A 16164-nucleotide genomic window follows, 5' to 3' on the forward strand; every position below is an offset into this window, starting at 1 on the left:
GTGTGTCAGCAAAAGACACCAATAGAATAAGTACTAGGCTTAGAAAGATTAAATCCTGTGGTCGGTTTTTTCAACTAAAGGCGGTGCTCCAGCATGGCTGCAGTCACATGACTGAAACAAGTAAAACAATAAAAAACTATGACATTTTAATCCCAAGCAACACCAAGTATCTCTTCTACTCTGTGTGTGTGTGTGTATATATATATATATATACATATATATATATATATATCAATCATCCTTCTTCCCTCTTTCTAGGTTATTTGCACATTACTAACTAAACCTACCTATTACTTAGAATTTCTTATCCAGCTACTCGTGTTACCAAACAACTAACAGTTTGTTTTGGATGTCTGTCAACAACTGTTGTAAAGCAGTGAAAATTTTTGAAAAAAACAAAAAAAAATGGATAAGAGCTTTTATCTAACAGGCTGCTTTCTAGAAGGCAAAATCATATTAACCTTTTCCTTCATAAAACTTTGTATAGCCTCATTTGTGAAACTATAAAATTCCTAACAAGAAAAAATGTTTGCCTCAGTCCATCCGAATTATGTTAAATGTCAGTAAAATGTGTTGCTGATTAACTGATTGCTAATTTTGATACACACTAATTATGCATTTCAAATATGAATATTTAATAATATTTTTCTCTTCGTTATCCATCCCTTCTTCCATGGCATATACATACTCTTGAAGACTTAACTGTGTCCTTTATACTTCATGATAGAGAATTTTTACCTTTTGAGGTCAATAAAATAAACACTGGGATTGATCTAATTGACTAACTCCCTCCCACTAAAAATGCTGGCCTTGTACCAAAATTTGAATCCATTATTATTTATTAATGAATCAGATAACATTTATTTACTTTCATTTTTTTTTCTCTTGAAATTCTTTTGGAATAGACTTTCCATTTTGTAAAGTAGTTTCTTGACCCATCACTGTCAAATGTATGGCTTTATGCAAAGGAAAATCATCATCATATATCTGTTTTACATGCTGGCATGAGCTGGAGGGTGTAATAGGAGCTGCCAAACTCTGACATGTTTTCTATGGCTGGTTACCCTTCCTAACACCAACTACAGAATGTACTGAGTGCTTTTTATATGATGCCAGCTCCAGTGAGGTCATCAAATATTATTTGTGTGTCTTAAGGCAACAAGCTAGCAGAATAATTGGCATACTGGGTGACATGCTTACTGGCTTTTTGTCTGTCTTCACATTCTGAGTCCTAATTCCTCCAAGGTGGACTTTGCTTCTCATGTTTTTGGGTGTCGATAAACTAATTACTAGCTAAGCCTTGGGATAAATGTAATCAACCCCTTCTCTTGAACTTGCTGACCTTGTGCCAAAATTTGATTTAGCAGTGATCCAGCATCTGATGGTTTTTCATCTACATTTGTATCTGCCAATATATGTGTGTGTTTGTACCTCATTTTGATATGTGGCTTGTTTACCATCATAAAAGCAATGTCATTTGTTTTTGATCTTCCATGGAAACCTGTCCAGTTGTGGGAAAATGTTACCTCACTTGGAAACAAGTATCAGTTGGAGACTGGAAGGGCATCCTGCTGTAATAAAAAAAAATCTTCCTCAATGAATTCTGTTTGAAGCATTGAAGGGGATGTTAAAATGATCTACAGTTCTTGTTTGGGGTTACTGCTGTCCTAAGCTTGGTCAGGTGACCTATATATATATACATGGTGCGGTGAATGAATTGTCTAAATTACACAAAAATGAAAGTAACACTGCCATCTCATTTTAACAGATATATTTACCAACTCTGACATGTGTACACATGCATACATACATGCTATGTATGTGTCTGTTTTCTTACCTTGGGGCAAAATTCCTGCAACAGTAGTTGATATATATGTTAGTTGGTTAATTTATTGATTTCTCCAATCATGCTTTACATGTGTAGAAAGAGTAAAAGTGAAATAAAGAAAGTTAACACAAGAGGTGCAGGGTGAGTGTACATACAAAACTTTGTAGCAGGTAACGATAGCTTTCTGAAAAATCCATTTTTTTTTTTTTTTACTGAAATTTTGCAAAGATAGGTTTCTGACGGAGCAGATTGTGATTAAGTTGATAAAATTTGGTAAAATATGTTTATTGCAAATATACGAGAAGTTTGTTAAAGTTACATTACAATTATTGAATGCATGCTATATTTCTTGATATTACCCATGGTGACAAAAGTACACTTCCCAAGTTACCCATCATATGGTGGGCAACACTAGTTATTCTATAAACAACATAGCTATCGTTGAACAAGGTAGTTATTGTCAAACAACATAGCTGTTGTCGAACAAGGTGGTTATCCAGTGATTTATTTTGCTCTCTGTTGTCTTAATTTTGTGTAGGAAGATGTTGAAAACTTCATGAAAAATTCTGAGAACAATGAGGCTGCTGAGTCTGTTCTGAAACGATTCGACGAGCAACATTGCAAATACAAATTCATGGATTACAACCTGAATACAAAGAAAGCTCGGTAGGTTGTGTGATTTTGTTTTCTTTCCAAGAAAGCTTCTTTAGAAAACCTTTTTAACCCTTTAGCATTGAAACTAGCTAAAACATTCTACTGACCCCAAAATTAGTGGTCCCTTTTTTTTATATCAATTTTTGTAACTGTTGTTGGAACTATTGTTTGTATTGAGTTCATGTGCCTTTTCTATTCTTTCACCAACCATTCTTCAGTGAAGTAAGAGTGGGGGTATTGGGCTTCACATGTTGAAACCACTGAGCTGTGGGATATAAACAAATCTCACCACAACCCAAATGGTGTTATTACTGACACGCATACACACATCAGACTCCATACAATTTATGTCTACCATATCTCTGACTCCCAAGGCTAGAGGTCATGATATTGTTCTACATGTCATGCAATAGGATTGAACCTGAAACCACATGGTTGTGAAATGAACTTTTTGACCACACAGCCATGCCTGTGCAAATGTTATTGACATCATAAACATAAATTTGAGGCAGAAAAGGGTCTCCCTTTTTCTGTATAACACTGTGGTTTATAATTTATATTATTATTTACATTAACATCTTATCTGTTTATCATTTGATTAGCAGAAGGTTAATTTTTATTATAAAAATCACCTCACCATATATGACATTAGTACCTACCCTGCTAGTGCTAAGCAACTGATAAATTTTCTTGTGGTGATAAAATAATACAGTTAAAATTGGAAACAGGTAAAGGTTGGTAGCATGAAGGGTATCCAAGCATAGAAAATCTGGCTCAATAAACTCCAATCATTACAAAGTATGGAAAAAGTTGATGTTAAAATGATGATGGTTTAACTTATTTATTTTTTCAGGTTGAAGACTCAAATACCAGACATAAAAACGTGCCTCGATATTGTTAAGCATTTACAATCAATAAAGGTTGGTCTATTCTTTAATTCTTCTACTTGTTTCAGGCACCATGCTGAAGGATTTTTATTCAAATGAATTGACCCCAGTACTTATTTTGCTTTTTTTTTTTTTTAAGCCTGGTACTTATTCTATCCGATCCATTTTGTTTGTTGAACTGCTAAGTTATGGGGGCATAAACACACCAACAACAGTTGTCAAGCGGTGATGGGAGGGGACACATGACAAGCTTCTTTTTGTTTCCATCTACCACATCCAGTCACAAGGCTTTGGTCAGCCTAAGGCATAGTAGGAGACATTTGCCCAAGGTGCCACACAGTAGGACTGAACCTAGAACGATATGGTTGGGAAGCAAGCTTCTTATCACACAGCCACACCTGTGCCTATTTTTCCTTTATAAAAACAGGATTGAAGACTAATTAATATCCCTCTCCCTTGTTTTAATCATTATTATCCTTGATTTTTAAACATATCTGTTCAAATCCTAGGATTTTTGAATAGACATACAGGTGCAGGCATGGTTACTCACCAATCACATAGTTCGAGGTTCTGTCCCACTGCATGACACCTTGTACAAGAATCTTGTGAGTGCCAGTTTGTTTCAGTTGGTCCAATACAGTTGGAATCGAAACCTCAAACCTTGTTGCTAACTCACGTGTAGTTTGAGATGTATCTGCTTCCACTACTGTTTCCAGCTCATCATTATCCACCTTGGTCTCAGGTTTACCATGGGACTGATTTTCAAGAGTAAAGTCACCAGAACTTCTCAAACCATCAACGTACAGCGCACTCATTTGCCACATCTTCACCAAACACCTCATTGATGTTTCGAGGTCTCTGAGATGCATTGGTTCCATGACAGAACTTGAATTCATAAGCAACACAAATTTTTGATCTATCCATGGGTTCACAAAAATTGATTTACAAGAGAAACTCACAATATAATCAGACACCATGAATTGCATTTCAAAAAGTGATGATGTAACTCTTCAATGTTGTAAAACAAAGAATTGTCAGGATAAAACATTAGAGTTAATGACTGTCAAACTTGGTGCATAAGATAATCAGACTTTTCATTCTTAATGACCTGATATATATACAGAAGAAAAAATGGGATGAAAAAATCCTGGCAGATATCAATTAAGCACTCAGAACAAAGGAAAAAGGTCAAATTTCCAACAATCAGTAAATGTAAGTAGAATACAAATCCCAGCAGACAATTGGCGTCATATTTTTCGTTTACTTTATTTTTATTGGAACGCTACCGTTGAGGGAAGAAGAGGGTATACCGAGTGAATAAAGCAGACTGACTTCATCAAGGGAAGAGGAGGGTATACCGAGAGTGAATAAAGCGGACTGACAAAAACAAATTTTATTTATATAGAAGAAGAAGAAGACAACATAAACAGTTTGTAATTTAATAGCTTTTAATGTGATACCTGTTAAACAGAAATTATTTTTATTTAATGAAAATTTAATAAAATCTAATCATAAATAAGTGAAATTATACTAAATACAACTAAATTGAAAACCTCTTCCCCCTGGCCATATTGGCAATTCTGAAAACTTTTGGGTGCGAATTTTACATGAGTATAAGCTTTTTTGTAACCGTTTTTATCCTGAAAATCACCTGCGTAAATTACACAGGTGCGCAAATTACACCCCTAGACTATGAATAGAGGCACTACAGCAGATGCCCAGTGGGAGGCCAATGTGAGACGAAGGAAGTCGTTTATGAGGCTGAGGCTTTCCCAACTACTACTACTACTACAACAGTTGCAGGAATGGTGGTATTAATGACCATGTCAGCAACTCTGACAGAAATAGCAGCAGCAGCAGCATCACTAACAATAATCCTAGTAATGATGACGATAATAACAGCAGCAGCAGCCGCCACCAATATGATGCCAGCTCCAACAGCAATGATGATGGCTATAGCAGCACCGACACTGGCCACAGATTCTGTCCCCTCTGCCATCAGCAGCAGTAGTATATGAAGATACATCGGATGTTCCGGAACCACCTTCGAGCAGCACCTCTCCAACCACTGATCCTTACTCAGGGTTCTGGAGAGTTGATATGCCACGTTCTTGGCCAGCCATGTGTGGTACCTGAAGGACAAAGGGACTCCACAAGTAGTCTTATAGAAGATCCTAGAAAAACCAGGCTCCTACATCCACAGGAGCAAGCTGTGCATAGCTGAACGGGTGAGAATATTAAAGAAATCCCTCAACCCAAGGAACATCTTCAATTCTAGGACAGAAGTCTTTAGACTCCTTGGTCCTTGCATTGCTGAACATTGGCAAACTTCTGCTTCTCCTTTGGCTATACACACCTGTCTCCCAGCCTCCCTTCTGGCTATCTGGTACCGCCACTCTTCCAGGTTTTCCAGGCCCATTTCTTTGCTCTAATGGCTCTGTCTACAGTATTATTCTACCACCATGTTACCCTAGGTCTGGAAGTGACTTTGAACCAGCTGCAGATTTGGTCTGTGGTGCTCAGTAAGCTGTCACATAGGAATATCCAGTTACCCTCTATGTCACAAGTCTGTAGCTCCTCCTCCCTCACATTAAATTTCTCAATGAGGACGTCCCTAAAATATATATATATATATATATATATATAAAGAGGATTGGATGCCAGTACCTTGGGCAAGTAACTTTGACTATATCCCTGAGCTGACCAGTGCCTTGTAAGGGAATTTAGCAAACACTGAGAAAAAGGCCATTATGCTCACACATGTTCCATTCTGTGAAGGGATCTTGTCTTGTGACCCCACTAGTACTATGACCACAAAAAGAGCACCCAATAAATACATTGTGTAAAGTGGTTGACATTAGGAAGCATCATCAAAGCAGGGCACCAACACCATCCTGAGGCTGACCAGATTCTGTTGAACTGTCCAACCTATGCTAGCACGGAACAGACATTAAATGGTGGTGGTGTGTGTGTATGATGGGCTTCTTTCCGTTTCTCCTAACAAACTCCCTCAAAGTTTTGGTTCACACTAGTAGGATATCCTTGTCCAAGGTATTGCACAGCAGGACTGAATCCAAGGCCGTATAGTTGAAAAACAAATTGCTTAATTATTTCAAACTGATCTGCTGGTGTGGTTCTTTTCATTAAGTATACTTTAATTTCACTGAAATTTCACATTAAATGCTATCTTGTCCTCCATTCATTTATTCCATTATTTCTGTTATTTCCAGGATTCCAAAGAGCCATTTGAAACCCAATTCTTATTGTCTGACTTGTTATATGCAAAGGCTAAAATCCCACCAACAGATAAAGTGTGCCTTTGGCTTGGGGTAAATATCTTCTAGTATTTCACACTATGTTTTAATTAGAGCACCAATTTTTTTCTTTTTTTTACCATTATATTCTTTCACATGTGTAAAGATGTTTTTTATACTTGAAATAATATAGCTTTCTGCTAGAACATACCATCAAGGCATGTACTGGTAGACTTTTCCTTGATCCACATCTGTCAATCCTTCAATGCCATAAGGTTCTGTTTTGCCCCCCATGCACCTATTTCTCATTAACTCCAACAGTGCCCATCCCTAAATCAAATACACAAAAACATCTCCAAGCTTCTAGACATGTTGTGTGGTCTTTTTAAACAAAGGGCTCATTTACATAAAGTCCTTTGTTTCCAGTTCTCCAGGCTGTCTGCTACTCAGTTGACAAAGGGATTGTTTACCCCTCATGGAAACGAGGGGCGGTTGGCAACAGGTAGGGTATCTGGCCATACAAACTTTTCTCCATCACTCTCGTCTGACATATACAAGAATGGGAAAGTAGACATTAAAATGAGGATGAGTCCATCACACATTATTCCATGAAAGACAATGTGTCCTCTACATGCTTAGAGTTAATATTTTTCTTGAAACTTTAATAGCATTGTAAAAGAAAACTGTTATATAATTTGCTGGTATGCCATTGGTTACGTCAACAAGAGTTCCAGTTGATCTGATCCACAGAACAGACTACCTGTGACGTTAACCTGCAAAAGTTCTTGATTTAAAGTGATCTAAATTAAAACTTCCATCAAAATTTCCTGTTAATTTCTATTTGAAACACCAGATATGATATTTTTTTTTTATTTGCAAAACTGATTGGATCAAATGACAGTATATTTCAAGAGAAATATGATGAATAAAAAAAATTAATTTTGTTCTCCATTGTATATCTTTGCAGCAACATCTTTCTTGTTTCCCGCTCATGCTTGGTCTTTTCCCTTTGCAGGCTAATGTAATGCTGGAGTATAGTCTGGATGATGCACAAGCCTTGTTGGAGAAGAATTTGTCTATGGCAAATAATAGCTTGAATCAACTTGAAGAAGACCTTAGCTTTTTAAGAGACCAGATCACCACCCTAGAAGTTAGTATCCTTTACCACGAGAATCATAAAATATGGTCCCATAATTTCAATTTACTTCTTTTTTTTGTTTGTTTCATTTAGATATCAGTTTAATTTTATGAAATCCTAAGCTCAACAGAGCCAGTATCTTAACTCTGGCCCCTAACCAAATGCCTCTGAAGCCAACATTGTCTTTCAGAGAAGACCCACCCCCACCACAACAAAATTGAGGTCTTAAAACCAAGGTCCCACGTAGAGGCATTGGTGTGGGTGCTGGTGCCATGCTAAAAGTGCCCAGAATACTCTATGGGGTGATTGGTATTAGGAAGAGCATCCAGCTGTAGAAGCCAAACCAAAACAGACTATGGGATCTGGTGTAGCCCCTGGTCTTGCCAGTTCCTGTCAAGCCATCCAACCCATGCCAGCATGGAAAACAGGTGTTAAATGATGATTGTAGTGATGGTTATCATTGATAAACGTTGTTTATTATTCCATGTAAAATATTTCCAGTTGATACGTTTTTGATTTTGAGTTGTATTTAAATCTATGAATTGCTTCTTTCCTGTGTTTTTTTCCTTACAAAGTACTTTACAGATATGGCTCGTGTTTATAATTGGGATGTAAAAAGACGACAAAGTAACAAAGAGATAAAGACTTAATATCAGACACAGTGTTTCTAATGTGTTTTGATTTTGCTTTTGTTTTCAAGCCTGTCTTCTCTTTCCTCCTCTCAATGTGTTTTCTTGTACTGATAAGTGATAAGGTCCCCTCAGAAATGTTGAAAGCTCGAAATGTTTAACAAGTGACATAAATATATACATACATACATGCATGCATACATACATACACATCATAATGATAAAGGCTTTTGGAATGAAAATATTGAGTCTGATGGATTGACCCTTTGAAATATCGCAGGTGAAAAAACTCACTGGCAAAGTCATTTTTGTCTATTTAAGCGCCACATATGGAAATATCAATGTGTAGATGGAATGTTAGACATAAATGAATAAATAAATAAATATCTTGTGATAATGTGTTGCTTTTTTCAATAATTTTCTTTTTTTACAGTTAAAAATGAATTAAAACTTTACACTTTAAAAAGATGAAAAGAAAAGAAAAATGGGTGAGGACAAAGCAGCCGAAGATGGAAGGGGAGGGGCAATGGCCCACATATCCCAGAACAAGAGGGGCACTCATCTGTTCACTGTGGTAATGACCACAATGGCCTTGCTACAGAGAATAGCCAACGAAATTCGCTGTGGCCATTCCACCTCACGGGGTTCATTTCTCCAATGGGCTGATGCTATCCCTATTTTGCAGAGGAAATCAGTGGTACAGGGTCCCAGAACACCTGACATCTCAACAGCAACTGGCACAAATTGATAGCAGCCAACCAGGTTCCTGCGATTATTGGTTTTTCTCTCCACCAAAGTTTGCAACAGATGCCACAGGGTTGGAACCAGAGAATGTGTCAATGCATGCCGTGTTCCAGATTAGGGATCTGCATCTCTGAAATGGGAAGAGGATTATCCCATCAGAGTGCTTACCATTCCTGTGATTGAGACAGGAAACCAACTGGATCAAGGCCCCTTCTGATTATGTTGTTTCGAAATTGGTGGCAGTGAAAGCTGAAGAGAGATTACAGCTCTCATGTGTCAATTCACTTCTCCAAATTTTCTTGAAAGGAAAAACAGTATGCATGTCAGATTTATTTCTCAATTCTGTAGATGGGGATGTTAATCGGTGATGTGGTTTTGTACTTTTTGTCGCATATAATGTGTGTGTGTGTGTGTGTGTGTGTAAATATTTGCAAGATCCAACAGAGTCAAAGTATTTTAATAATAAGGATACTAAAATAGGATCGAGAACAGCATATCTGTGTATCAACAGTATATGTGGACACTGACATACACACTAATGTATATACAGACTTGCCCTATCGCTTACATATACATACACATAGACAGATCAGTATACTTTTACATGGACAGTACTCATATATATATGTAACATTACACACAGGTATACTTTGGCATACAGTCCATGGTCCACTGTAAATTCCAGATCCAAGCAACTTTTCAAACTTGGAGATAAATGCCATACTTTATAAATATGCCAAGTTAAAATATCGTAAAAGCATGAAACTATTAGTAGCCTTTTCAGTTGTGTATTAAATTGATATTTATCTTTCACTGGATGGAGTACTTCTCTGCTGATTCTACCTATATTGGAACTGTATTGCCAAAAGGGCTGCTAGGTGTCAGGTATAGCAAAAGAAATAGCTGGAGGTAAGGGATTTACAAATGTCCTACAACGTGAGGATGAGATGTGTTCTGGATTGCAAAGCAGTGTATCAGAGAGAATAGAGATGTGGTGAGTGAGAAATGTGTGCGAATGGATATTGGTATGTTTGCACTTAGTGACTCAGAGAAGAAAGATGCATGGAAGTGTCACTATGAAAGGTTACTAAATGTGGAAAAGGAATGGGAGAAGGAGAGTTTACCAAATACCAAACCAATTGAAGGATCAGCCATCAGAGTTGATAGCAGCACAATAGATAAGGACATGAAGACAGGGAAAGCCCCTGGGCCATCAAGATTAACTGCCGAGATAATTAAAACTTCCAGTGGCATAGGATAGAGCTTAGTCACCTGTTTAGTTAATCAGGTTATTCAGGAAGGTACCATCCCTGACATCTGGTGTAGTGGCATTATAGTTAGCTGCTACAAGGGTAAAGGTGATGCCTTAGATAGAAATAACTACAGAGGTATTAAACTGCTGGACCAAGTCATGAAAGTTACTGAGAGGGTTACAGCTCAACTGTTTAGAAGCAGAATTAAACTAGATCAGATGCAGTTTGGTTTTGTACCTGGGAAGAGTACCACAAATGCCATCTTCATAGTGAGACAGATGCAGGAAAAGTACTTGGCTAAAAGTAAGCCACTGTACTTAGCCTTTGTCAACCTGGAGAAAGCTTTCAACAGAGTCCTCCACTTTGTTATATGGTTGTCTCTAAGGAAGTTAGGAGTAGCTTGTTAGAGCTGTCCAAGCCATGTACAGTGGTGCTGTCAGTAGGGTGAGAGTCGGCCATGAGTACAGTGATGAATTTAGTATTCAGGTAGGGACATAAGTTGGACATAAGAGGAATCAAATTTAGCATACAAGAGAAAAGACTACATTGGTTTGGACATGTGAGCAGCTGCATAAAGAAGTGCCGATCACTGAAAATGGATGGTACCAGTGGAAGAAGGAGACCCAGGAAGATATGGGATGAAGTGGTGAGGACCAGTCTCAGGAAGTTGGGCCTCATGGAGGAAATGACAACGGACCAAGATGTCTGGCAATATAAAGTTCCTGAGAAAACCCACCCACATCAGCAAAACTGAGTTCTAGAAGCGCTATTTGTCCCCTCCACACTTAACAATAAAACTTCTCACACACTTTACCACAACAAACCAAACTACGTCTCTACATCTCTTCCGCTTCATGAACTATGATTACCTCCCACTCCCCAATCCTGTCCTCTTGGCCCTGTGTCACTGTATCATTGCCCCCGACCTGTGCATTCTACCCACATGCCCTGTCTCACACTATTATTGCCATCTGCTAGCCCCCGACCTGGGTGTTCCACCCACACATAACAAGAAAACGTTTCCCTCACCCTACCCCAACAAACCAATCTACATCTCTTCTCTTTCTCACATTTGCTCCTTCATACACTATGCCTAGCTCTCACTCCCCAATCCTGTCCTCACACCCCCATTCCTCTGTATCACTGCCGTCCAGTAGTCCCCCACCAACTCCATACATACCCAGGTCTTTCACCACTTACTTGCACTCTTTAATCACACTCCCTTTGCATTATTCTGCCACTTATATTATGGCATTTGAACCTCAAGGCTATGCCCTGGCACTTGCCACCATCTATACATCTCTCTCTTCCTCGACTCAACCATTCCATTTATATTCTGATCCCTGTTCCTTGTGAGTATGCCCAGCATTTTGCCACCATCTCCATCCTGCTGTCTCCCACTCTCTCTCTCTTTCTCCTGCACTTCCCTCAGGTTGGACAACCATGTATCTCCTTTGCAGTAGCACACTTGTTTCGCTCTTCATTCCTCACCTCTTTCTCTCCAGCTGGGTAACTTTGTACTTCCTCTTCAGCAAGACACCTTTATCTATCTCACTATAGCCTTTTCATCATCACCTCTTCCAATACCTCCTCCCCTCCAATAAATATTGCTTAATGAATACAGTATATACTTTTGTAATCTACTGACAGTTGACTGTTGTTTTCATTGCATGAAAATATTAGTATCTCATAAAAAAAAATATGCTGTTCATTAAACAATATATATATATATATATATATATATATGATCCACTGACAATATATATTTATATACATATACAGAGAGAAAGAGATACATATATATATGTATATATATATATAGGGTCATCACCTGGGCTTCTGTGTTTTCATAGATAAGTTTAAGAAGGTGATACACTGTATGCTTCAAGAATCTGGAACATTCATTTCCTACATATGGAATAAAATACCTTTGAAAAATCAAAGAATAATAATGCTAATGATAAGTTTGTCTCTTTCAAACTCACAATGATTTTCCTCAGTGCTAAAATGTTTAATAAAAGTGGAACGTGTTATTTAAAAACCATATTGAATTCAGCTCAATAAAGGATCTATAAATGGTTGTATATGATTAATGATCATTTTATTATATAATTTTAATGCAATAGTGTTTAAACTAATACCCTCATGATGTGAAACCATGAAAGCAGTGGCACTTTTCAGAATAGGTTCAATGGCATTCTTTGACCATTGTGTTGGTCTTATGTCTTGTTAAGACTATGTTACAGAGTTGAAGGAGATAAAATTAATGAAAACACAGAATACCAGGTGAAAACCATAGATGGCAAAACCTCATTTTTTTGTTGCTTGTTTTTAGTATTTTAACCAGCATAATTCAAAGTAATACATTAGATCAATTTTCATTCATTATTGTTTTAGATTATTCATTGAAAAAAGTATTTAAAATGTCTGACAGAGATTATGAAATTGATATAGATTCTAGGAGGGGGTCGTGGTATCCAGAAATACAACTTGGCTTATACTGATGACATTGCACTCATCAATGAATTGCTGCAGTCAACTTAGAATTTATTAAATTGTATTGAACATGCTGCAAATCTAATTGGTTTACATTTTAATGCTAGCAAAATAGAAATTGTAACAAATGGAATCAATGACTGGTGAAATCATTAAACAGGTAAAGCAATATTTAGGTGGTTATATCCCAGAAAGCAAGGATGATTTTAATGCAAAGAAAGAACTTGACTTTGGCAGCTATAAATAAGCTAGACAAAATATGTAAGTCTAACAAGGACATAGAACTGAAACTTTTCAAGGCACGTATTCTGCATAGTTGAAGATACCTCATAAGTGAGGGTGCAAAAGTTAATACATTGCGTAAATTTCCAATTCTGCCGCAATAGATTGTAGATTCGATTAGCACTTAAAAATTCCAGCTGAATGTGAAATTGTTCTAAGAATTCTTTGATTTAAATTACATAAATTAAAATTTTACAAATAATCGCATTTATTTCAAGTGAGATAATAGGAGTATTATAGGAATACATTTTGTTGTCAACCTGTCAATGATCCCGCTCTTCAGGGCGTCTATATGGTACCCCAAGTTGGTCAAAAATTGACTGCTCAGTAGGTGTAGGAAGAGCATTTCCTTTATATAGTTTTTCTCTACTCCCTCTAACAACACCCGTTCGTAGGGCATGCTCTGAGAGAGACATTCCTTTCGTTTTAGCTAAATGTCTAATGGAACGATTGAAATGTGCTGAACCTGTAAAATGGACAAGGGCACAAGCATATTCAGAATAGGGGGCAACAATTATGTCGATACGACGATGATGATCAGGTGACAGAGGAGACAGGCAAACACCCATGTATTTCCTTTGACTTCCGTTTTCTTCAATTTCAATAAGATCGTCGGTAATAAATTTAATTTCTTTCAGCTGAGATAAAAGTCGAGACAATAAACCTTGGTGGGATTCCCCATCCGGATGAGAGATAAGAATATCAATGTCTCCACAGGTTTCTTTACCACGACGGTAAGACCCACACACCTGTACAATACTCCCTGCTACAACCTTCTCTGTATTTTCAGAAACAATTCTTTCGATTGCAGCAACTTCTTCTCGAGACATACGTTCGAGGAAGTCATCATAATATCGTAAACCAACTTTTTGTTGTTTAGTAAGAACCGCTTTTTCTTCGAGGTCTTTTAAACTACGATAACCTTGCTGGTACCATAGTTTAGCAGTGTGAGGTCCAGCTCCCCAGACATTGGTTAGTAAGTTTAATACCTGTAACTGTTCGGAACTTTGGAACTCATCAAGTTTTCGAAGGCGTCCACTCTGAACGATTTCCCAGATTTTATCTGCAAGACTGTCGCCGATTCCACGAAGATTTCGGGCTTCCTCCCTGCTAGTTATTTCCTTCGGTTCTCTCTTCAAGATTCCAATTGCTTTCTGATAACTGTAAGCTCTCCATTTATCATTAGTACTTTTATAAGTTTTCACCATTTCTTCAAGAGTATCTGTGATGTGTCGATTGTAATTAACAGGGCTGTTCCGAGACGATTCAAAACACACCCAACGACCTTTTGGAACAGTTTGGGTAGAAACTTGGGAATTCGTTTCAAAATCAGTTTGACTGTTGTCAATATATTCTTCGTTGTCATTTGCATCATTTCTTACTTGGTGGTCTTTCTCTTTGATAAACGTGTTTTTCTCTTTGATAAACGTGTTTTTCTCTTCCTGTGTTGTCACAAAAGGAGGTGGTTCATCGGGTAGTAATTTTAAAGGTGGGTCAGAAATAATATTTGAGTGGTCAGAAACTTCTTTTACAGAGTCCGAAGGCTCCTCGGTGTCCCGAGGAAGATTCAAGAGAAATGAGTCAGCGGGCAAGAGGGACTCTTTCTTTAGACAACTACTTAACCAGAGGGTGGAAACAATGGGCAAACCACAAGAAGTTTCCTCAATCTTTAACAGTTTCAAGGCTCGATCTAACGTCATTGTTTCACTCACTAAAACGTGACTACATTTTCCGAGAACGAATTCATTCAGTATTACACCACCAAACTGGACAACTTTCGATGCAAACAAGTCCTTCCTGATTTTAGGAATTCCGGCCGAAAGGATGTACAAAGACACATTTTTCAAGAATTTCTTAGAACAAAGAGACGTACGAGGATTCCTGTTACTTTCTTCTGTCTTCGAGTAATTGTGGTTTTGTCGATCTTTGCTCGTAACTGGAAAATATCGAGAAAGTTTCTGTTCTTTATTATCAGCGGGACTTTCTTTACTTGACGTTTTACGTTTAGAAGCCATGACGTTAGTGTTAGTACGATAACATCATCTCCACAAATACGTATATAATAAAAGACTGAAAGACTAACAAGAAAATCTATTTCTACAGATTTTATTATAAACGAAAAAGTTTAGATAAACGAAATAAATCATTATATATATAATATATATACAAATCAAAGATAATTAATTATAGTTTTAACCCCGACAAGGAGTGCGTTATTATATATACTGAAATTATAATCTCGTTCGTAGTGAGTCGTCGTGGCCGAGTGGTTAAGGCGATGGACTAGAAATCCATTGGGGTCTCCCCGCGTAGGTTCGAATCCTACCGGCGACGTTACATTTTTTCTTTTCAAATATACTCTTTACTTTCCACTTCAATTTGGAAGCTTTTCACTTGTCTTTTATACATCTTTATATATAAAATATACTGTCAGCAGGTAACAACTTTCTTTCGAAATACAATTGTAGTAATAATAATTTTTTTTAAAAAATACATTACGTTTCCAATAGGTAACTTTTGGATGCGTTTTCTTACTGCTAATTATCTGCAATAAATTACCAAGCCAACAGGTTAATTTCAAGGTAAAACTTGAAGTCTAGATTCTTTTTTGCATACCATATTTAACAACGTTGTGATAAATAGCATAAAAAGTTCTTTGCAATAAATGACAGCTGATATGTCTTTTACAACAGGACACTACATCTTAGTCGATTCTTGGGTATTTGTTCAGTTTAGGGATATTAAAAAAGTAAATAAAAAACAAGTACTTAAGGCAACTTACCCTATTAATGTGAGGGTTAGCCTGATCAGCACCATGACAGTCTTCTCCATTTTCGCTATATTCTCCATTTCCCCGTTACTAATTCCCTTGATCTTCCCATCCTTCATCTTTAGCTAAGTTTTTCTTAGTCTTCTGCTTCCTACCAAATTCACATCCATCACTCCTCTCAGTCACTTTCATCCATCATCAGCTCATGATCCAGCTACCTCATCCTGTT

The 16164-nt window shown here is 37.3% G+C and overlaps 2 protein-coding genes and 1 non-coding gene across 3 annotated transcripts in view; 2 read left to right on the forward strand and 1 right to left on the reverse strand.

Annotated features, from left to right (window-relative positions):
* The window catches only part of LOC106877124 (prefoldin subunit 3), a 13646-nt gene extending 4859 nt beyond the window's left edge, over positions 1–8787 (forward strand). The window contains exons 2-6 of the mRNA XM_014925921.2: positions 2367–2494; positions 3336–3402; positions 6600–6698; positions 7639–7777; positions 8347–8787. Coding sequence (XP_014781407.1) covers positions 2367–2494; positions 3336–3402; positions 6600–6698; positions 7639–7777; positions 8347–8411 — 498 coding nt within the window. The 3' untranslated portion in view covers positions 8412–8787. The remainder of the gene's footprint in view (positions 1–2366; positions 2495–3335; positions 3403–6599; positions 6699–7638; positions 7778–8346) is intronic.
* A 4267-nt stretch (positions 8788–13054) lies between these two features.
* LOC106877116 (DNA polymerase lambda) lies at positions 13055–15222 on the reverse strand. Its single transcript, XM_014925911.2, has one exon. It carries the CDS (start codon positions 15178–15180, stop codon positions 13429–13431), a length of 1752 nt encoding a protein of 583 aa, XP_014781397.1. The 5' UTR covers positions 15181–15222; the 3' UTR covers positions 13055–13428.
* A 195-nt stretch (positions 15223–15417) lies between these two features.
* Trnas-aga (transfer RNA serine (anticodon AGA)) lies at positions 15418–15499 on the forward strand. The gene has a single exon. It is a non-coding gene; the product is annotated as a tRNA-Ser (tRNA).
* Positions 15500–16164: the final 665 nt, after the last annotated feature.

The sequence above is a fragment of the Octopus bimaculoides genome, chromosome 22 (assembly GCF_001194135.2).
Source record: "Octopus bimaculoides isolate UCB-OBI-ISO-001 chromosome 22, ASM119413v2, whole genome shotgun sequence".
Classification (NCBI taxonomy): domain Eukaryota; kingdom Metazoa; phylum Mollusca; class Cephalopoda; order Octopoda; family Octopodidae; genus Octopus; species Octopus bimaculoides.